We start from the raw sequence: 21,208 nt of genomic DNA, 5'->3' as shown, positions 1-21,208 counted from the left end.
TATCCGTACCAGATAGTTCTTGAGTACATGTGGTCGGTCTACTGCTGTCACTCCTACAGATCTGACCTTTCAGACTCTGTGAAACCCTTTTTACCCGACATATGTTGCAGTGCGACAGCGGTGAAGAGATTGAGCTGGTGATGTGAGGCGGATGTCCTTAGAGACCCTCGAGGGCATCTTGGAAATAAGGCTGAAAACCCCAATCAGTCTGTTTAAAGAGCGCTGTGAGTAATAAAAGGGTGACACGCTCCAGTTAACTTACCTGCACACAGTTCATCTTTCATAGCCAGGGTTCTTATGGGTCACTACGTACAGAGTCTGGTCAGACTCAGTCTTAAACAGACTCCTTATTTAATTACTAAATAAATGTTAAATGTCTTGTCTCATGATGGCTGGAAATGAATATGATCTTGCATGTTCACTAACCCCATGATTTTCCAATAAAAACACAGAAATGGATGAAAGGCCTTCTGATAAATCGAAATATTTATTTCTTATTGATATGGCCAAAACACAAACATACAAAATATCAAGCTGTCAATTATATTGTCTGGCAAATAACAAGGGCACCGGCTGCAACATGAGTGACTTATTGATAAAAAAGACAAAGATGTACAACCCGATCATAATAAATAAGTACAAGCTTTGTACACACAAATGAGACCACCTCAACATAAAATGGCTGAAGAATTAAATATAGAGAAACACCAGGTACAACTGACTTCCTGTCAACTTTGGACATTTGCCTTCTTTATTTACTCTACAAAAAACGTCCACAGTTCGTCTTCATTTTTAAAGTTTATTTGACTTCCTGTCGTGTACGAAAGGCAACTCCAGATCGCTGAGAATAAAATTAGCATCCACCATCGGTTGGCATTGATCACCTGAATTCTACCACATTCAATTATAAAACCCGCTTTTTCTTTCCAGTTCTGTCGGACATTTGAAGGAGAGGCTCTTAGAAACACTGGTGGTTTTTCAGTTGCTCCACGTCACTGAAGCCGCTTCCACAGTTGGAGCACTGGAGTGCCGCCTTCTCGCTGCTGTGTATGAGTTGGTGTCTCTTTAGGTACTCCACGCGACTGAACCGCTTCCCGCACGCCTCACACCCGTACGGACGCTCCCCGGTGTGAATCCGCTGGTGTCGTTCCAAATTGCCCAGACGACTGAAGGTGCGTCCACACTGAGGGCACCGGTGCGGCCTCTCGCCCGTGTGCACCAGCTGATGCCGCTCCAGCGAGCGAGAGTGTGTGAAGCGCTTCCCGCAGATCTCGCAGCAGTGCGGCCTCTCGGCGGCACACGCGCACTCGTGGTTCTTCAGGGCCCAGGCGTGGCTGAACGTGTTGCCACAGTGGGCGCACGGGTAAAGAATGTCCTCTCCACTGTCCTGTAAATGAGAGGCCCCCAGCGGACAAGGGTGCTCCTCCAGCTCGGCCTGTGAGGTGAAGCCTCCGCCACACTGTGGGCAGAAGTGGAGCAGGTCCGCGCCGCCCTCCTCTTCCCCTCCGCTCTCCCCGACACTCCCTGGAGCACACAGGTGGGGCAGGTGCGCCGACTCTCCCTGCTCCGACACATCGTCTCCGGTCACGACCTCAGCCGAGTCGTCGTCGTCGTCTCGTAACTCTCGTGACTTCGACACCCCTCCGGCCCTCGCTGTGTCCTTCGCCCGTCCTTGCCCTATCTGCTCCTCTCTCTGCAGGGTGGGTGGCTCCAGCTCTTCGTCCTGCTCCATTCCATCCAGACCGATGAACTTGGGGGCCAGGCTGCTCTCGCTGCCTTGCTCTACCTCCGAGTCGGGGCTGACGGGCTCGGAGGCCGTCAGGGCGGCCTGTTCGCGGCCTCTCTCGGCCTTCAGTGCAGACTCCAGACCCCTCAGCTCATCCACGGTCATGCCCCCCTCCGACGGCTCTTCTGAGTCCGACTCCCAGTCCTCATCCTCTCTCTCTCCCGAGTGAAGGCTCGAGGGACGATCCGACAGGTCTCCTGAGTAGAGACAAAGGGGGGAGGAGGAAGGGGAGGAAAGAGAGCTGGCGTGAGCAATCATTTCCACCATCTTTCAAACTATTCGGCCTCTGAACATCAGTGTGTCAATCAGTGTGTACTGAGCTCATTACCTTTGCTTTGGGCTCTGGAGCAAGTGTGGAGGTTCTGGTCGGGCGGGTCCATCTTCAAAGCCTCCTTGATTAGCTGGAGAGAGGCGGGTTGATAACCCTCGGTTTGTGCAAACTGCATTGAGAAGCACAGAGAGTTCAGTTACCTGGGTGAGCAACTCAAACCAGGTAGTACAAGACATGTATAGTTACATTTGTAAATGCTTTTTTCCAAAATGGCTCCTAAACTTTCATGCAACACTCATCATAGCTAAACCTTCTGACGCTACCAAGTTACATGTTTACAATGCTATACGATTGGTTATATTTATTTACGGGCATCAAAAACACCTTGTAATGACTTCACAGGGAGGCTAATGACACATTCTGCATGCTTTTGAATATTCAAGTACAGCAGACAAGTGAAGAGTGGATCTGTGCCCTGCCACTTGGTCACGTGGCGGAATAGCAAACAGCTTTTCACCTCTACAGTAGTATTTCTACCTAAAAGCTTGCCGCACTTGAGATGTGGAGAGCCCTCCTCAACAGGCTCCTCTGGAGGCAAAATATCAAATCAATAGCCTTCATCCACATCTCTGCAGTGATTTAAAGACTGAAAAACACAACTCTCTCTCTGTGCGTTAGCTTTCTTTTTCATTCTATAAGAAGCCGCTGAGCAGTGCAGAGATGCTGTGCCACTTTCTCCTCCTCCTCCTCTGAGGAAGCCTGTCTCCCTCACCTCCTCTTTGATGTTGGCAGTCTCCTCCCCCTCACCGCTGAGGCTGCCCTCCCCTTCCTCGTCCTCCATCATCCCTCCCTCGTCCTCTTCATCCCCGGGGAACTGGATGAGGTACATCTCCCTGGCCTCCTTTCCCCCTCTTCCTCTTCCTCCTGTCACCATCCCCACAGCTCCTGCCCTTCCTCCTCCTCCTCCTCCTCCTCCTCCACCTCCTCCTTCCTCCCACACACCTCCAGGCCAGCCTTTGCCATAGACTGCTGCTGGGCCCTTCTTTGACTTGCCTCCTGTGGAGAAGAGAGGAAGATGAGCGAATGGTGGGAGGTAGGTGAGAGAGTAAGGAGAACGTGAGGAGGAGGAGGGCAGGAGAGAGGGAGGGCACGGGGAGACAGGAAGGAGAGAGAATGAAATATGAGGGGGAGAGAGAGAAGTGGGAGGAGATGATTGGAAGGCCAGGAGAGAGAGTTGGAGGAGAGAAGAGGGCGGAGAAGTGGGAGATGAGAAGGAGGAGGAGGTTGGAGAAGCAGAGGGGAACAGGAGTAGAGAGGAGCTTGGGGGGAAGGGAGAGAGGAATAGGAGCAAGGGGAGGAGGAGTGAGCATGATGAATGAGTGGGGAGAGAGGGGGCGTAGCAGGACAGACAAGAGAGCGGGAAGGAGAGAAAAACACATGAAAGGGAGGAGAAGAGCAAGAGAGAGACGAGAGGGAGAAGTGGAGTTGGTGGGGGCAACGGGGAGAGGAGGAGGAAGAGGGAGGACATGTTGAAGGAAAAAGAGCAGGGGTGAGGAGGAAACGGGGAAAAGAGGAGAGAGAGAGAGCAGAGAGAGAGGAGAAGTGGAGAGGGAGTGTGTAATTATGGTGGTGGTGGAGAGGAGCGGGAGAGGATTGGAGTGGAGGAGGTGGGGGAGGGAAGGAGGGGAGTGTGTGCATGTGTGCAACGTGATGAAGGAGAGAACAGAGCAGGAGGAGGTGGGGGCAGGGAGAGAGGAAGGAGGCGAAGGCGGGGAGGAGAGAGGAGCGGTAAGGGGAGGAGGAAGAGTTGGAGAGAAGTGAAGGAGGTGGGGGGAGGGAGAGGAGCAACGCAGGAAGGGAGGGAGGGAGAGAGAGTGAGCAAAAGCACAGAGGAGTGGGAGGGACAGAATGCAGCGGAGAGAGAGAGAGAGAGGAGAGGGGGAGGTGAAGGACAGAGGGAGCGAACATGAAGAGGAGGCGGAGGAGGAAGGGAGGGAGAAAGGGAGGGAGAGATCAGCTCTTGCCAGATGGTTTCCAACAAAACAAGTGCGTCTTCACATAAGCCCTGACTGCATAGCAAGAACCCTGTTCCTCACGTCACACAATCATACCGAAATATGTCAGCTGTTTCAGAAAGGTGCCCTATATACACACATATGACGCATGACGCAAACTTAACGGTGATGTAAAGCATAAAACCATCCTCAAGCTATACTTACGGGCCCCCTCAACTTTTCGTTTCTGCCGCCCTCCAGCTCCTTCTTCCGCCGCCGTCAGTCCGGCGTTGCGGCGGGTGGCCGCCCAGCCCATACCGTACTTGCGCTCGGTCCTCAGCTTGGTCTCGGTGAGCCTCAGCCGCTGCTTGAGCCCGTCGTTCTCCTTCCTGTTGAGCGACAGCTCCACCAGGTAGTCGTTCACCATGTCCTGGAAGAGCTTGGTGATCTCGCAGACCGAGGCACGGATCAGGCTGTCCATGACGGCCGTCAGATGCGTCTCAAACGTGGACACCGATTCCTCCATCATCGTGGCTCCCCCCCACGGGATCGGAACCTGGTGACGGGTTCAACAACATGTCATGAGTTTTCCCACTAAGTTTCCAACTGTCGATTCTCATACATGACGTAAGTTATAGCCAATCGCATCCTTATCGCCAATGTCAGTTAACGTTACTGATATTAGTTAGCAGCTACACAATCTACATAACATCGACAGTTAAGAGTGACAGTTAATCACACACAGTAGCATTGTGGTGAACGTTATTCCACCTCTGTTATCATTTAATTGAAGACTGTACTGCCACTTTATTCAAGCAGTTTAATACCAAATATACACGACCTGTGCCCGGTGAGCTTGTTGGTAAACTTGTATAGCGTTAATCTAAGTCGACACACAGTAATGCTCGATAAGGAGAGGAGCAGCTCCGTCTGGAAAGTGATCGTGCTAGCAGCTAATTTAGCTTCGTATACGAACCGTTCCTTGGATGAAATCCGGAGGAGTTAACCTAGACGTGAAACGGCGACAGGCTGTGTGATATCACGGATAATCTCGGTCGACGTTCATAAGCACGGAGACACGGTGACAAAGGAAGGCGCCATCTAACTTCTGCCCTCTTTTTCTCTCTCTCTCTCTCTCCCTCTCTCTCGCTCTCTCACCGCCTCTGCTCCTTCTCGCCTCCTTCAGCACTGCTCAATGGTGCTTGAGAACACTGCGCAGGCGCACTACCGTAATTATCCTACACTCTATAACTACCGCACCCAAAAAAAAAAATCCCGATTTTATACATTATTTTGTACTTAATGTGTGATGTCAACAGTGGTGGCGATCACAATTTTTTTTAAAGGAAATAATAACCCCAGAAAATACTTATCTTCGTCTTGGTTGACGTTTGGTTTAGCGTGGCAACCGAAGTGTCCTCCAGGACGCACGGGGGCGCTGTGGTCCGATTGTCACATAGTTTCACGCGCTACAAGAAAGGAAGAGACGTATTTTCTTCTATCTGTAGGCAGCAGAGAGTTGAGCAGCAGCATCCGCGGTTTATGAAGTAGAGAAAGACACTAACACAAGAGTAATCATGCCGATGTTCGTGGTGAACACCAACGTGGCCAAAAGTGAGGTACCGGCGGCTTTGCTGTCCGAGGCGACCGAGGAGCTGGCCAAAGCTATGGGCAAACCTGCACAGGTACCGTGAGCCAAGGGGCGCGCTGATCCCTGCAGGATCTATGTGTTCACTATGAAACTAAAGGGTCATCTGCCTTCATTCTGTCCTCTATGGGTCGATAGGTTAACTTATCTGCTGAGGGCTTAAACGACCAACACCTGCAGCCTGATTTTCATTTAACTGCAACATAAAAACATTTAAAATATAGGTTTTAATTGTAGTCAGGCGTAGCTACTGACTGTATTGTTTCTGTGAATTTGGGGATTTTAGCAAGCAGTTCTGTAACATGGCGGTTTTGAGGGCTGTTGTAGGGAAGTTATAATGTAGGTTAAACAGTCCTAAACAATTACAATAATTTGAAATTTCTCCATATCTTTTTGGAGATGCTTCAGGAAATCTTCAGGTCGGGGTTGCAGTGGGCGGAAGTTGAATTCATGACTTCACTATTTCCAAAATCCTGAGCTCAGTTTTGTGTCTCTGTCTTGCATATACCAGTACATTGCTGTGCTTATCAACCCTGACCAAATGATGATGTTTGGAGGAAAGGGAGACCCCTGCGCACTCTGCTCCCTCCACAGTATTGGCAAGATCAGCGGAGCTCTCAACAAGCAATACTCAAAGCTCCTGTGTGGACTGCTCAACAAACACCTGGGCGTCTCTCCTGACAGGTATAGCAAACACACACACGGCAACCAGTGCATGTACTGCACACATCATGTGATAAATAAAGTATAACATGGTGACGGAAACACACAGACTCAAATAGCCCTGTGCCTCGCATAACTTGTTCAATCTCATCAACGCATTTCTTTTTGTGTCTATTTCAGGATTTACATTAACTTCGTTGACATGGATGCAGCCAATGTGGCCTGGAACAACTCTACTTTTGGCTGAGATGAAGGTTAACCCACTGAAATAGAAGATAATTCCAGTACTTTACTGTATGTATGAGCATAGTTAAAACAGACCGTGAAGTGAAGATGCAAAGACACCTGGTAATTGCAAGGTCAATATGCCGTATATGGCAATCTTATAAGCACTTAGCTGGGCCCTTTAGCTTTGCACTGACTGCATTTATTCCCATTAAAATGCAATAAAGAAAACCCTGCAGACCATGAATTTGTCTCTGTTGTCCTTGATCGTGTGTCTGAGAAAGACAAACTACAAGCAAAGTATTTTTGTATTAGATTCAAAACACCCAAAAGTATTTTATTATTATCACAGTTCATTTCAATGACAACCATGACCTAGAGGTGAAACGGCGACTGTGTGATTTCACGGATCACGGTTAAGCTTTGTTGTTGCTCGGATGTTCACAAGCACGGAGACACAGTGACAAAGGAAAGCACCATCTAACTTCTGCCCTCTCTCTCTATCTCACTGCCTCTGCTCCTCGCCTCCGACAGCACTGCTCAATGATACTTGAGAACACTGCGCATGCCCAGTACCGTAATTATCCTACACTCTAGAACTACCGCACCTAAAAACATTTTTTTCAAAAAATTCTACATTATTTTGTTGTAAATTTTATGTCATTATTTCATTAGGAAATAACGAAAAAAAAATACGTATCTTCCACTTGGTTGGCGTTTCGTTTAGCGTGTCAACAGAAGGGTCTTCCAGGATGGATGGAGGCGCTGTGGTCAGTTTTTCACATGGTGGCACGCTCTGCAAGGGAGGAAGAAACGTATTTTCTTCCGTCTGTAGGCAGCAGAGAACTGGGAGAGACTACACTTTAAGGGAGCAATCATGCCGATGTTCGTGGTGAACACCAACGTGGCCAAAAGCGAGGTACCGACGGCTCTGCTGTCCGAGGTGACCGAGGAGCTGGCCAAAGCTATGGGCAAACCTGCAGAGGTAACGTTGGGCCAGGGGCGCGCTGATCCCTGCAGGATCTATGTGTTCACTAACTAAAGGGTCATCTGCCTTCATTCTGTCCCATATAAATCAGCTCGATAGGTTAACTTTTTTCTGCTGAGGGATATACGACCAGCTCCTGAAGCCTGATATCCATTTAACTGCAGCTAAAAGTAGAGATCATACATTGCAAGAGTATGTCTAAGGCTAGTTTATTCTGCAAGTATGCAAACTTAGTCGTGTTATTTGTAGAGATAGCATGAGTAGATGATTGATCAGCAGCGTCAGTAACACCATAAACCCTCGAGTTAAAAGCATATATTCTATCATGGCATACAAACTGCTGCTGATTACGTTTATTAAAAATACGACTCAATGCTAAATCTTTTTAGAAAGTTCAAAATGTGTATTTTTTTTGCCACCAAAACTTACAGTTTGTATCATTGATAGGCACATGTTTACTGACATATAGGCCTACAACATAAAAGGAAATAGACTGCCCATAAAGTAAATATTTAAAATATAGGTTTCAATTGAAGTCAGGCGGAGCTACCACTGCCTGTTAATTGGGAGATTTTAGTAAGCAGTTCTCTAACATGGTGAGTTTTGAAGGTGTTGAAGAAATCATTCAAGTCCAGTTCAGAAGTTGCTGTGGTGATATGAGTTTATTATTATAGCATGCCGGCAAACTGGTGACCTCACCGACACAGAGCAGATCTGAGCCGGTGGGTTAACCCCGAACAAATGAAGATAGAAACATTTTATACAGGGAGCGAGAGCAGTGGTTAGACTGTATGTAAATACTAGGAAACAGAGGTAAGGGGAGGATTATGACAAAGGGCAGGAAGGGGGGCATTCACATTCAGACCTGCAGGAAGGACAGACTGTAGTGTCTACAGACACTGTAGGGGGCCTGAAGTAACACCCAGGTGTTAACCCACTTGGTTAGTACGTCTGAACTGGACACAATGTGTATTCTTCATCAAAGGCTAATTCTAAAAGGTTTATGTTTAATAATGTATGTTAAATTTGGATCATTTTAGGTAACACATGTCAAGATAATTTCAGCATCTCTCCACCAGAATAATATTAATCAGCATTTAGACCAGGGGTGTCAAACTCATTGTCGCTCTGGGGCCACATCAGCATCATGGTTGCCCCCAAAGGGCCGGTTGTCGGCGGGGGGGGGGGGGGGGGGTGCTGCTCCTCCTTCTTCGTCGGCGGGGAGGGTGGCTGCTGCTGCTGCTGCTGCTGCTGCTGCTGCCACATACGCTGGTGGAGGTGTGCGCGGCGCGTGCGGATCGGGGAGGAGCTCCGCCGTGCGCGATACAACGGATATTTGTAAATTGTCCGACTTTTACATTTTTTTTTTTTGCTGGCGGATTCGCGGGCCACATAAAATGACGTGGTGGGCCGGATCCGGCCCGCGGGCCGTATGTTTGACACCCCTGATTTAGACCATTTTGTAGGGAAATACTACTCTAAAGTTAAAGTAAATACATCTCCAGGTTGTGTTTGCAGTGGGCAGAATTTGGATTCATGACTTCACTATTTCAGAAGTCCTGACCTCCGTTTTGTGTCTTGCATATTCCAGAAAGTTGCTGTGCATGTCATCCCTGACCAAATAATGATGTTTGGAGGAAAGGGAGACCCCTGCGCAGTCTGCTCCCTCCACAGTATTGGCAAGATAGACAGTGATTACAACAAGCAATACTCTAAGCTCCTGTGTGGTCTGCTCAACAAACACCTGGGCATCTCTCCTGACAGGTATAGCAAACACACAGCAACCAGTACATTTACTGCACATAATGTCATAAATAAAGTACAACATGGTGATGGAAACACACAGACTCAAATACCCCTGTGCCTCACATAACGTGCTCTACATTAATGTTCATTAACCTATTTCTCTTTGTGTCTGTTTCAGGATTTACATTAACTTCTTTGATGTGGATGCAGTCAATGTGGCCCGGAACAGCACTACCATTGGCTGAGAAGGAGGTTAACCCACTGAAATAGAAGATAATTCCAGTATTTTCCTGTTTGTATGAGCATAATTAAAACAGACCGTGAAGTGAAGATGCAAAGATACCTGGTAATTGGAAGGCCAGTATGCCGTATGGCAATTTTATAAGCACTTAGCTGGACCATTTAGTCTAGCACTGATCCTTTTTTTTTTCCAGAAATTGCAATAAATAAAACTCTGCAGACCATAAATTAATCTCTGTTGTCCTTGATTGTCTGTCTGACAAAGACATACTAGAATTTTTCTTTTTTATTAAATTCAAATCCAGAAAACACCCAGTGAAAAATAATAGACCTTATTCAACGCAGACAAGCACGATACCAGGCTTCATCGTGACTTGCCACCTCTGAGCCTCTGAACCATGTGAACTATTTAAAATAAGATAAAGGAATACATTAAAGAAACCTTCTGAGACAGAAAAGCCTACTTTTGTCCCAAAGAGTGAAAAAGAGCTGTCAATTATCTACTGTGCAGCTTACTTGAATGAATCCGTCCCATCTGAAAGCCATTGACCTTTGCTCGTCCACATTGAACAAAGTGTGTGACGATGTTGGGAAACGATTGTTTGCCTGGTGTTCGTGTGGGAATGTTCATTTTAATACTCAAATACATTAGCATAACTGATTTCTTGCTATTTGAGGGGAAGCCAGAATTCTTTTTTTTTCCATTGACATTGCACAATTACAATAAAAAAACAAACAAACCATGCATTAGCATGCCTGTGATAAGGGGGAGATTGTATCCTCATGTCCCTTTGGTGTATATTTGATTAAGTATTCTTATATTGTACAGGTTGCTTTTACACAATGGGTTTTAGCAGTCAACACAAAAAACATAACTTTTTAATCTAATTGCTTCAATCGAACAATGGAATGGGTGAATTATGTCACATTTAGTCACCACCTTGTTCCAGCTATCTGTGCAATAAATGAACGTTTGAATCTAAAAGTCACACACAGTGATTCATTCTTAATTGAAAAAGATATATAAGTATTATTATCATTTATTTCAATGGAATCAGTTTCCTTATACATGACAGTAATCTATTACTTCCTTGTTTGTATAATTTAAATTACCATAATAACACTTTTCTTTGACTAGTCTCGTTCTGTACATACAGCTCCACATACGCTCAGAAATTTATTTTATTTATATATATTTAAAAAAAAAAGAAATACTAAACAATACAACAAGCATACGCTAACCGGTGCAGTATAGCAATCGTGACGTGGTACTGACGTAACCTTTCCCTCCCTCTTAGGGATGTCGGGTGAAAATGGCGTATGGACATTTTTAACGTTAGCGGGTCTGTTTGCTACACGTTGACTAACCAACGACACAGCAGACGCAGCGGACCAACGCATTGAGGTGCCAGATGTGGACGGAGTCGTTCAACTGTTCGTGTAGTTTCTGTGGTTCAGACGAAGTTAGCCCGTCGTAGAAGGACAGCAGCTCTCCTCGTGCCGAGCGGTCAGTATATTTCGCATAGATGGTCAATGTCCCGCCATGTGGACTCCAGACAACGTTTATGCTCAGCTTGCAACGCACGTTTGCAGTTTTTGTCATCACAATGTCTCCTGGTGTTAAATGTGGTCATGTGTGTGTGCGTAACGCTAGCAAGAACCGCTGTCGTCGAAAGCGAAATCTATTAAACGTTTGTTATTAATTTGTGTTATTGATGCACATAGGTAGCGTTAACTGTGCTGTGATACACAAAGATGATGATATGTTATTCATCTAGGGTTCGTTATTAAGCTGTGAAGCCAGCATTACCGGGGTTTTGTTCATTGTGACGTTGTTTTGTCCACCTCTTACCGCTAAATCCTGACGCTCATGCCTAATGCCACTTTGGGATTGTTGACATCCAAACAGTCTTACAGTCTGTGTTGTTGCTGCTGAATGACCCACTTTGTCCTCGAGTCAGAACATCAGAGGTCCATCATCATATGCTTGAAACAGTACCCCCATGTGAGGGCTATGAGGCTGTTAGGTGGGTTGATGGGAAAGGAGAGCGTCCCTCTTCCTGGGTTTAGAGTCCTGTGTCCACAAAGCACACCCTGCTGAAGTGAGCCTATTTAAAGAAGACCTAAACTGATCTCTAACCTCTCTCTTTAGGGGCACGTGGTGGTGGGAAGGCACCAGTACTTCTCGATCTAAAACATCTGTAAGCTGCTCCCACCCGTCTTCAAAGATGTCTGACTATCTGACCAGAGCGTTCCGGGCCCAGCTGACCACGAGCATGGACTCGGTCCTGAGGAGAGCCGTGTTTGAAGTAATGATGCTCTTTGAGAACAGTCTCCATGCCCATCAATTGGAGCTGGGGCAGAAAGGAGAGGAGGTCGCTCAACTTAAGATAAAGTTGCAGAGAGCCGAGGTCAAGCTGAGCGAAATTGAGCGCGGAGGTGACAGAGCAACGGAGACGAGGAAACGAGAGCCCGACGACGTCCCGAGCGGCCCCGAACAAACGTCCGATGTTCCTGAGATTGATTTTGAAGGTATAGTGTTCAAATGAGATGAATGACCCTGACACAATATGCTGCGTGGAAGACATCTCATGAGAAAATATATGTAAGAGCTACATTATAGAAAGACATACGGTAACTGTTCGGTAGCACAGAGAAAGCCTTTTTAACTGCACGCATGTGTAAACATTCAGTCAAAAGCATCCCGACATTACATGTCTTATAGCTTGACCACCTTTGTGTCTTTGTGTCTGTGCAGTACCCGCTGACTGGTGTGCTCCCCTGGGCTGCGAGACCGTGACCAAGCAAGAAGAAGTCTTTTGTCCCAGTGTGAGACTGCGCCGGCTGTCCATTTCTCTCTGGCCCATTCCGATCATCAAGCAAGAGGTGTGTAGCCCAACGGGAAACCTGGACGTGGTGACGTTTCAGTTTAATTCACGTCGTGAACCCGCAGAGAAAACATCTGAGGACAACCAGATCATTTGTTATTTGAAGAGGCAGGCTCAAACAGTTCTCAACACGCACTGTGTGTGGGATCACACAGTTATAATACAACAGAATACATTAGGTTCAGAGTGGGCGGCGGTCTGCTCGAGACAAGACACTGTGCTCACGAGGTCACCACAGCCAGTGGTACGAAGTGGACAAAATCTACTTTTTTTCTAAACTTCATCACCAATTTTAACTTGGTTCCGAATCTCACAGGCCAACACGGCCATTCAGTTAGGCAACACACCCTATCCTTGATACTCACATTTGTATTATTTTATTCTAAAGGAGCTGTATTTAACATAATAATATGGCAGCAAACAATGATTTGCTATGTAAAGATGTAGTAGAGTAATGTCTACCTGAGCAGAGGTGTGTGTGTGTGTGTGTGTGTGTGTGTGTGTGTGTGTGTGTGTGTGTGTGTGTGTGTGTGTGTGTGTGTGTGTGTGTGTGTGTGTGTGTGATCTGACTAACCGTTAGCTATGAGCTCGCCGTTGAGAGGTAATTAAAAAGCTCCCATTCTTGAATCTTGCACCTTTTTAAGGGGATTGTGCTTTAAAGACAATCTTCTGTGCAGAGCTTCTGGTAAATAGTGGACATGTATATGCAGTAGGAGTCAACACCATCCAATCAGGATTTTCCTCAGCTGTGCTGGGTTATAAGTAGCTACAATATCCACTTCACATTTAGGCAAAATGATTGAAAGTCAGAACATCCAACGTTCATGTCATTTCTTATTGCGGACGCAGCGCTGCACGTAGCTATTTTCTTCATACTTTGCATTGTTGATCACTGAAGATAACCAGCTTCGGGTTGTTTATTTCAGGTTGTTAACCATGACATTGAAACCCACCAGCAAACAAAGGTTCTCAGGAGATCCAGGAGAGGTGAGTTTATTCTTTCATTCTTTATTTTGTGCTGTAAATTATATTTATAATTGAGCGGGGGGGGGGGGAGTAGGCCGGTACGGTCCGATACTCTTTACCACGAAAACAACCAGTGCTGGTATGCAGTATCGGGAAGAGGGGACAGCAGCTGCCAGATAAAAAACCCACAAACAACAACGCATCACAATGCATTTTAACAAGAAAACCCATCTGCTTGGGAATAATCTGAAAACTTAGCTCCTGACTGGGTAAATGTGTGTGAATGCTCCATTAAGTCGAAACGACAACTCACAAGCAGCTAACGTGTTGTTTGAGCGATAACGTACAACACATGAAATACAACTCATCTTCTTTGTGACGTCCATAGGACCATCCAAAGATCTTGTGTTTGCACCATTGTCTGCTCTCTACAACTCCTTTTTAGATTGCTTCTAAATGGTTCCAGTGTCGAGGTGTTTGTACCCAGAACAGACCTGCAGGTTTGGAATCTGTGATTGCAGTGAGCCTGCTGCTGGCAAACGTCAACGTCAGCTGCAGCTGACTGTCTCATATCAGCTGCTGTGGGTTTTTGGCAGACGCCTGACCTTATCTATCTCGTGGGTTACCTTCTAGACACTTAAGTTTCCTTACAGCAGCCAACTATTGTTGCTGTCATTAGTTCAGTGTCTGTAGTTGACATTAAATGTCATCTTTTAAATGTTTTAGCATTACAAATCCCATTTCCTTCCATTGTGTTGGTATGTTGACAGAAAGGGATAAATATTTCAAAACGTGGTCATCTCTGTCTGTACTGTAGGTAGGTATCTTATTTAAATCGGTTTGTTACATAACAGACCGGTTGGTTCTTAAATTCATGTCACATCAGCTTCTCACTGGCTCACAGTTTAATTGTTTTGCTGTGTTTTTCATTCACAGGTTCTTCATTAAACGAGAGGCGCACGCGCAAGGAACAAGTGACTCGACGTCCACCGGTGAGAAACAACATGACGAAATTGCTCCAAGACATCAAACGGGAATATACTGACCCAGCAGACGGTGCAGGTCCCGGAAGAAGAAAGAGACATGTCACAGCAAACGAGCAAGAGAGTACGATGAAGAGCAGAAGAGAGGGGAAAAAGATCGCAGCAGCTGAGTCTCAAGAAGAGGAAACGGTGAAAAGTGACAGTGAAAAAAGGTACTCGTGCAAGTTCTGTAAGAAGGAATTTGAAACAATGTTTGGCCGAAGTGTGCATCTACGATCACACAAGAAGTGCAAAGGTTGCAAAAAGGAGTTCCCTTTTCCAAGTGCTCTTAGGTATCATAAACCATTTTGCAGTAAACTCAAGAAATTGTTGGAGAAAAAAGCTCAGTCCACTAATTCTCCGAAACCCGAGTCCTGTGATGAAGAAACCCCGACGGCGGCCTCGAGCAAAAAACAGGCGATTGTCGAGAAGGAAGGCGGACCTTCCTCTGACGACCACAGTGCATCGTCTCTCCAGAAAGAGTCCGCCAAGAAGCACTGCTGTGTGTATTGCAACAAGATGTTTCGTAGCGATGGGAGGATGAAAGAGCATGCGCGCGTTCACACTGGCGAGAGGCCATACCTTTGCAGCGGGTGCCCAAAGAAATTCCGCGTTAATCAGTCCCTCAAAAATCACATGTTGAGAATGCACAAAGATCTCTTGAATATCGGCGAGACAAATGAAAACCATGCGTGGACCCAGCCTTTAGAGGAGCCCGAAGGTACCGGTGAGGATGTGATGTCTCCGAGGAAAGCCGCAAGTCGAGCGATCAACCATAAAAAAAGAAAGAGAGCTCGCCATCCAGACACCGGGGAGACTACAAAATGGAAAACCATGGGGACCCGCTGCTCCGATGGTTTCATCTGCGCACTGTGCCAGAAGATCTCGAAAGACAAATACCTGTTGATCGAACACTTTCGCACCCACACGGGTGAGAAGCCCCTCAAGTGTGACCGGTGTCCTGCAATGTTTCGTGCTCGTGGGCAGCTGAGCATGCACAGGAAGAGGTGTCCCGGTCCCCACACGGTGACCCAGTGTGCCAAGTGTGAGCGGAAATTCTCCTCACAAACAAAGTACGTTAAGCACGTGTCGAGCTGCCACAGAGATCGGCCTAATTTCTGCAAGATTTGCGGAAAAGGCTTCATCACAGAAGGACATCTCAGGAACCACATGGATCGTTTACATAAGTAAGCCAGTATTCAGCTAGGATCACTTGTCTGTGGACATTGAAACACTGGATGTTGTCATTTATGCTCTTACTGGTTGATGAAGGGGTTAGATATATATATATATATATATATATATATATATATATATATATAATAATAAGATTAGTATTCCCTATCTCTGTTAAACAGTGCTGTAAAACTAGTATTAAGAAAATAAATCTGGTGTAGTCCAAGTTATTGTGTCACTTCAATCTAAAGTAAGAGCACAGATATTAAAACATCAGTCAGACATCAGTCCATCACCAAGTACCTTTGTTTTTAGTTTTATAATTTTTTTTAAGGTTTAGCCAAATATTTCTTAACATTGTGGATATTTCATCTAAGCACGTGAAAAGAGGAGATCTGATTAAGGAACCATTTATGGAAGAACGATGTGGTGGAAATGTGTGTTTCTGGCTAATTCAGAGAATACCCGACAGAACGAGGTCATGTAAATGCAACACTGCCTTAAAGCAGAGCTGCTCTTTCACTACAGTGTTGTAGCTGAAAGAACTGCCTCGGTAGAAGCTGTTGTAATCTGTTGTCTCGCAGTACATAATATATCCTTCAATCCATCAAACGTATTTTTTTGTATGAACTGAAAGTAAATGTTAAGTCATCTGTACATATTTTTCTACTGCTTGCCTTAATCACAGATAGTGCTGTTTGGTATCAAGTCTACAAGTCTGCATCATTCAAACAATCTTTTAGATCACCGGTGTGTGATGTGCTTGGTTGTGGACTCATCTTTGCTATTTTTGACTATATTTTCTGGTCATTTGTTATCCTGTAGAATGTCTTCTGTTACTTTTTCAGATACCTGAACGCATTCAATTGTTGAGGACTTCTTACATTCCAAATTGTTTTGTTTCATCTGATGCTTGAGTCCTTAAATATGCCAGAACAAACGTGCACATATTTTACAATTTCAACTGTTACAAAGGTTGTTTTATTTTGTATGGGGTTTTATTGGTTCTATTAATGTATTCACATGTGATGATCGTACAACCATACTGCTCTTTATTTTCCTTCATAAAGTATACGTGTTGATAGACTTAGACATAGTTGACATTTTCCCCAAATAAAATCCCTATTTTGTACTTTGTCTTGCATGATTTTTGAGTAACATGAATGAGGACGTTTTTTGTGTGCATTTTACACCTCTTTGTTATTGAAAATATGAGAGATATATGTGAACGTCCATCTTTTCAACACCACACATTTATTCTCCTCTGATGTCTGCAGTACCCGAATCCCCTCCGCTATCTTATCGCGAGACTTGCAAACACTTGTCACATCAACAGACATCAACCTGCTAGCTGGACGACGGGCTCGCTGCATCGTTTGAACGTGACTACAGCGCTTTCATGGATCAAATGTTAGCCAGTGACTGTATTTGACCACCGGCCTGCCGAGAGGCTTAGTACACCCGCGTGTTGGCTTGTCTCCATTGCATGTAGCTTGCACAGTTAGCTTCAGTGCTAGGCCTAGCTATGGCCTAGCTCCTTAACATGGCAACAACAACAACTCATGGCAGCGCGCAGATGTAAGGGTCAGCCAGTCGTCGACTTTGTAACATCCTCGCTGACGCGCAAGACGATGGAGTCCGCGAGGAGCGCTTTCCACGCGCAGCTGGCCACCGTCATGGACTCGCTGCTGGCCGCCGCCGTGTGCGAGATCGCCAAGATCTTCGAGAGCAGCCTGTGTGAGCAGCAGGCGGAGCTAGCGCAGAAAACGGAGCAGATCTCCATCCTCAGAGGCAAGCTGGAGAAAGGGGAGAGGAGGCACAAGGCAAAGGGTGCAGGAGGAGGAGGAGGAGGAGGGAGCGAGGAAGGGGAGATGTCATCCGGAGACAGAGAGGGAAGTTTGAGGCAGCAGACCGTGGCAGGATCAGGTAGTACAGCTCACCTGTTAATTCACTCACTTTGGTCAGAAGAGTGCTAAAATGGACATATAGTACAGTGGTGTAGTCCAGGTCGGGTCTGTATGATCTATACCTGCTTATCAACGTGTGATGTCATCACTAGGCTGCTGAACTTGCACCAGAGGCTTCACCGATACACTGACCTACTTTTTTTCTCTTGCACAGGACTGCATGTGGGAAAGGACACGTCTTCTCATTCAAACCCAGTGGAAGGACTCGGGCAGAGCCTCAGTGGGCTGAAAGAAGAGGTCACAGGCCAGAATGGTCCTTCAGTAAAACACGAGGTCAGACCCTGTTTAATAACTGAAGTAATAAAGCCTTTATTATTCCAGTACGAAGTGACATTTGAACCATGCTTCGAGGTTTGCTTTCGTACGTCTTGCAGACCTGTTTTTATTTATTCTCCACAGCGTGCTGGATCTCGACCTTCCTTTGGGTCTGTCGCCGTCCAAGTCCCAGACGGAAGCCTCGCTGCTGGGGACCAGAGGCAGATAGAGACCCTGTCTGGCACACAAGCCAAGGCCAAATGTAAGAAGTCATAATATTCTACTCCCACTATTGACTATTCAGCCTTTTCAATGCTCGAGCAAGATGGCCTTGACACTCTTTTGAGTGCAACGGTATTCATTGTTTCCCAGAGGATTTTGTGAGACTATGTTGGGTGGACCTCAGACCCTGTAGGGGGGTGAGCTCCGCTGGAACCTCTTAAAGTTAAATTCATCAATCTGGCAACTTTGAGAGAGACTTTAATAATTAATTAAACTTTATCTTTGAAGAAAGTTGTGCTCTTATTAACAATCTAGGCTAGTCAAGTACTGCACTTAAGTATACTTTTCAGATACTTGTATTTTACTTTTTGTATTTCCATTTTATGTAACGTAATACTTCTAGTTCACTACATCTCAGAGGGAAACCAGTACATTTATTTGACCATACTAGTTGCTAATTACTAGTTGGGCTTCTTTGCAGATTCAGATTCTTAATACAAAATATAAATCAACTTAAAATGAGTTTTACTATAGATGGCGAGATGAAGGTGGCTCATTTGTCCTTTTCACACTGATTTCTCTGCAGTGTCTCACTGGGATCAGGACGGTGCAGACCACAGATCTCTCCAGGATCAAGCCTCCACCCCTTTTCTCTCAATCTCCCAGAGCGGACGGTGCTCCCCCAGGCCCGACCCAAGCCTGGCTCAACCAGGGGAGTGGCTACCGGGGTTAACCGCCACACGAGGTGGGGCGTCCGGTCTGGAGCACCTGCAGACGGATGGCACCAGCTGCTCCGGTCCAGCCAGCAGCAGCACCGCCGGCGCAGACACGCCCTGCTTCCGACCAGGTTTTGTCTCCGACGAGACCAGCAACGAAGATGACGATAGCTCCTTCCCTTTCCTGGACCAGGAGCCTGAAAACCACAACTCCAACCAGAACTCGGTGCAGGGCCAGGGCGGGGGGCAGAGGGGGGCCCGGCAGGTTCAGCCCCAAGCCCCCTCTGGAGAATCCCAGTGGAGACCCAGAGATGACAGGGGTGGGAGAGGCCCCATCAATCACACACGGCGGATCACTACTTTTGGCAACAGAGACCCTCTCCGACCGCAGGCCAATTCACAGTCGCTCCCGCTGCGACACACGAACACTCTGAGCCACCCCGCAGCTCCCGGCGGAGGGAGCGGACGGCCTTACACCTGCCCATACTGTACCAAGTGTTTCACCTACCCCTCCCACCAGCGCAGACACCTTCTACGCCACACAGGCGTCAGGCTGCACCCCTGTCAGTTTTGTGACAAGAGCTTCCTCACTCCGTCTGAGCTCACCGTGCACACTCGCACACATACAGGGGAGCGGCCGTTCGGCTGCGCTCAGTGTGGGAAACGTTTCGCCCGCAGCGGGAACCTGAGAGCCCACCAACGGGACGTTCACATGGGGAAGAGGCCCTTTGCCTGCGCAGAGTGCGGGAAGAGATTTGCCCACAGGGGGAACCTGAGGGTGCACAATCACAGAGTCCATCAAGGAGATCCCTACTACATGGATGAACAGCCGGAGCCTGACATCGGCCCCAATCCCATTTGAAAAGTCCTACAAAAAAAGAATGGCTCTGCACTTTAATTTGATTTGCAAAATAAACTTTAGGAAACAGTTTGAAAGTATTTAAGGTTTTTGTTTTGTTTTGAAACTGTACGATTTACCACCATCAGATTTTACAATATGTAATTATTACATAGTGTCAGAATTATGGGTCACACTTGAGGGGAGAGCTTTGTATTTACTTTACTGTAAATGACTGATGTGATGTAATCATCATATAATGAGAAATATTATCTGCTGTTGTATAGAAAATAACTTTTCTCTAGGACAACGTTATCCTCCAATAATGTTCTTCCCTGTCTGTCACTGAACAAATCTGAGCACCTTTTCATTGCTTGAAGTGAAAGAACTACAAAATGACGTTTTTCTCAAAGCTAATAAAGAGAGTCTCGTATTATATTTAGACGTGGCATGCGGAGGTAGGATAGCACGTCTCTTCCTTCAACGGTGTGCTTATGTACTGCCCATCTCCTCAAACTTTTATTTTGACGGCGTTGCAAAATGGAAACGTGTTACTGCAACTAGTACACAACCGTGTTGTTAAAGAGGAACTGTGCTTTTAATTTCCATTCTGTTTTTGCAAGGTCAAATTAAATAATATACGACAAAATATTAGTTTTTCTCAGTCGGAGTCATTAATGCTTTGTTCAGTGCGATCTAACATTGGTGCACCACTCTTTGCCAGACACCAGGGGGCAGTGTCAACACACAAAAGACTTGGATTTGTACATCATTGCAAATAGATTTGTGATACAAGTGTGGCAGTCAGCATGTTTACCCATGTGCCCTATATTTGCAGATCTTTTTCCCTGATGCATGCACTACCACGCCGCGTCTGTCATGTTGATGGTCTACAAATGTGCTTATAAAGCAAAATCTAAATGTGAGTGTTTGAGTCCTTTTGGTTACCAAACCTGATTTCTCTCCCTGCAGTCTGGCCTGTATATAAGTGTGTAAACGTGAGCATTTTTGTGTCTTTTATAGCAATCACTCTTGACATTACCAAGACATTTTTACCTCAGTCCCTTGTTGTTACAGGAGAGCTCCACATCACAAAACACTATTCTCATTCCTTTATGTCTCTGTAATTGTCCCTCCTCTCCACATCAGCCCTGAACACATTCATCCTGATTTAATTTAAACGATGGGCTACAAAATCCACATTCAGCTAATATGTTATGCCCACTTGATGTATTGTCTCAGGGCGCTGAAGCCTCATATAGCTTCAACTGAACGGTGGTGTTGTGCCCGATCCCTTACACAAAGGCCTACATAAAGAAGCCTTGAGGATGTGCGACGTGTTGGAGGTTGATGATTTGTCCCCGTCTCTCACTCTCCCTTTCACACACACACACACACACACTCAACTGCTGAGAGAGGCTTGGCTGAGCTGTGGCCATGTATTCCCCAGGCTGCTGAGCCCTTGGTTTGCTCATTGAAAGATTGCATTCAGTGACCCCCCCCCCCCCCCCCCCTCCCCCAAAGGTCACCTGTGTCTGTCTCTCCCTCTGGGTCTTTATACGCACACAGTTGTAAAAACTGTTTTAAAGGAACGCAC

General features: G+C 46.3%; 5 protein-coding genes across 5 annotated transcripts; 4 read left to right on the top strand and 1 right to left on the bottom strand.

Annotated features, from left to right (window-relative positions):
- Positions 1-455: 455 nt before the first annotated feature.
- Positions 456-5,226, bottom strand: LOC306702177 (uncharacterized protein). Its single transcript, XM_079167730.1, has 5 exons — positions 5,028-5,226; positions 4,277-4,607; positions 2,830-3,113; positions 2,115-2,226; positions 456-1,983 (listed from the first exon to the last, which is right to left on the bottom strand). Exons 2-5 carry the CDS (start codon positions 4,578-4,580, stop codon positions 959-961), a joined length of 1,725 nt encoding a protein of 574 aa, XP_079023856.1. The 5' UTR covers positions 4,581-4,607; positions 5,028-5,226; the 3' UTR covers positions 456-958.
- Positions 5,227-5,547: 321 nt separating this feature from the next.
- On the top strand, positions 5,548-6,828 carry mif (macrophage migration inhibitory factor). Its single transcript, XM_079167936.1, has 3 exons — positions 5,548-5,736; positions 6,211-6,383; positions 6,543-6,828. Exons 1-3 carry the CDS (start codon positions 5,629-5,631, stop codon positions 6,607-6,609), a joined length of 348 nt encoding a protein of 115 aa, XP_079024062.1. The 5' UTR covers positions 5,548-5,628; the 3' UTR covers positions 6,610-6,828.
- Positions 6,829-7,397: 569 nt separating this feature from the next.
- On the top strand, positions 7,398-9,789 carry LOC306702265 (macrophage migration inhibitory factor-like). The gene is made up of 3 exons (XM_079167839.1): positions 7,398-7,572; positions 9,167-9,339; positions 9,500-9,789. Exons 1-3 carry the CDS (start codon positions 7,465-7,467, stop codon positions 9,564-9,566), a joined length of 348 nt encoding a protein of 115 aa, XP_079023965.1. The 5' UTR covers positions 7,398-7,464; the 3' UTR covers positions 9,567-9,789.
- Positions 9,790-10,879: 1,090 nt separating this feature from the next.
- On the top strand, positions 10,880-15,684 carry LOC306702310 (uncharacterized protein). Its single transcript, XM_079167895.1, has 5 exons — positions 10,880-11,068; positions 11,714-12,093; positions 12,320-12,447; positions 13,376-13,436; positions 14,352-15,684. The coding sequence occupies exons 2-5, from the start codon at positions 11,790-11,792 to the stop codon at positions 15,626-15,628; spliced, it is 1,770 nt and encodes a 589-aa protein (XP_079024021.1). The 5' UTR covers positions 10,880-11,068; positions 11,714-11,789; the 3' UTR covers positions 15,629-15,684.
- Positions 15,685-17,175: 1,491 nt separating this feature from the next.
- Positions 17,176-20,249, top strand: LOC306702626 (uncharacterized protein; the record flags this gene model as incomplete). Its single annotated transcript, XM_079168266.1, has 4 exons — positions 17,176-17,539; positions 17,735-17,853; positions 17,980-18,097; positions 18,644-20,249. The coding sequence occupies 4 exons, from the start codon at positions 17,176-17,178 to the stop codon at positions 19,633-19,635; spliced, it is 1,593 nt and encodes a 530-aa protein (XP_079024392.1). The 3' UTR covers positions 19,636-20,249.
- Positions 20,250-21,208: the final 959 nt, after the last annotated feature.

The sequence above is a fragment of the Pholis gunnellus genome (assembly GCF_910591455.1).
Source record: "Pholis gunnellus genome assembly, chromosome: 10".
NCBI classification, from domain to species: Eukaryota; Metazoa; Chordata; class Actinopteri; order Perciformes; family Pholidae; genus Pholis; species Pholis gunnellus.
The sequence above is the reverse complement of the archived record's forward strand: the minus strand, read 5'-3'. Positions and strand labels throughout refer to the sequence as shown.

Coding starts and splice junctions, on each gene's coding strand:
- mif (XM_079167936.1), top strand. CDS start 5,629: ATGCCGATGTTCGTGGTGAACACCAACGTGGCCAAAAGTGAGGTACCG. Junction 5,737..6,210: donor CTATGGGCAAACCTGCACAG/GTACCGTGAGCC, acceptor TGCATATACCAG/TACATTGCTGTGCTTATCAA. Junction 6,384..6,542: donor CTGGGCGTCTCTCCTGACAG/GTATAGCAAACA, acceptor TGTCTATTTCAG/GATTTACATTAACTTCGTTG.
- LOC306702310 (XM_079167895.1), top strand. CDS start 11,790: ATGTCTGACTATCTGACCAGAGCGTTCCGGGCCCAGCTGACCACGAGC. Junction 12,448..13,375: donor TTCCGATCATCAAGCAAGAG/GTGTGTAGCCCA, acceptor TGTTTATTTCAG/GTTGTTAACCATGACATTGA. Junction 13,437..14,351: donor TCTCAGGAGATCCAGGAGAG/GTGAGTTTATTC, acceptor TTTCATTCACAG/GTTCTTCATTAAACGAGAGG.
- LOC306702177 (XM_079167730.1), bottom strand. CDS start 4,580: ATGATGGAGGAATCGGTGTCCACGTTTGAGACGCATCTGACGGCCGTC. Junction 3,114..4,276: donor ACGAAAAGTTGAGGGGGCCC/GTAAGTATAGCT, acceptor TCTTCTCCACAG/GAGGCAAGTCAAAGAAGGGC. Junction 1,984..2,114: donor CTCCAGAGCCCAAAGCAAAG/GTAATGAGCTCA, acceptor GTCTCTACTCAG/GAGACCTGTCGGATCGTCCC.
- LOC306702265 (XM_079167839.1), top strand. CDS start 7,465: ATGCCGATGTTCGTGGTGAACACCAACGTGGCCAAAAGCGAGGTACCG. Junction 7,573..9,166: donor CTATGGGCAAACCTGCAGAG/GTAACGTTGGGC, acceptor TGCATATTCCAG/AAAGTTGCTGTGCATGTCAT. Junction 9,340..9,499: donor CTGGGCATCTCTCCTGACAG/GTATAGCAAACA, acceptor TGTCTGTTTCAG/GATTTACATTAACTTCTTTG.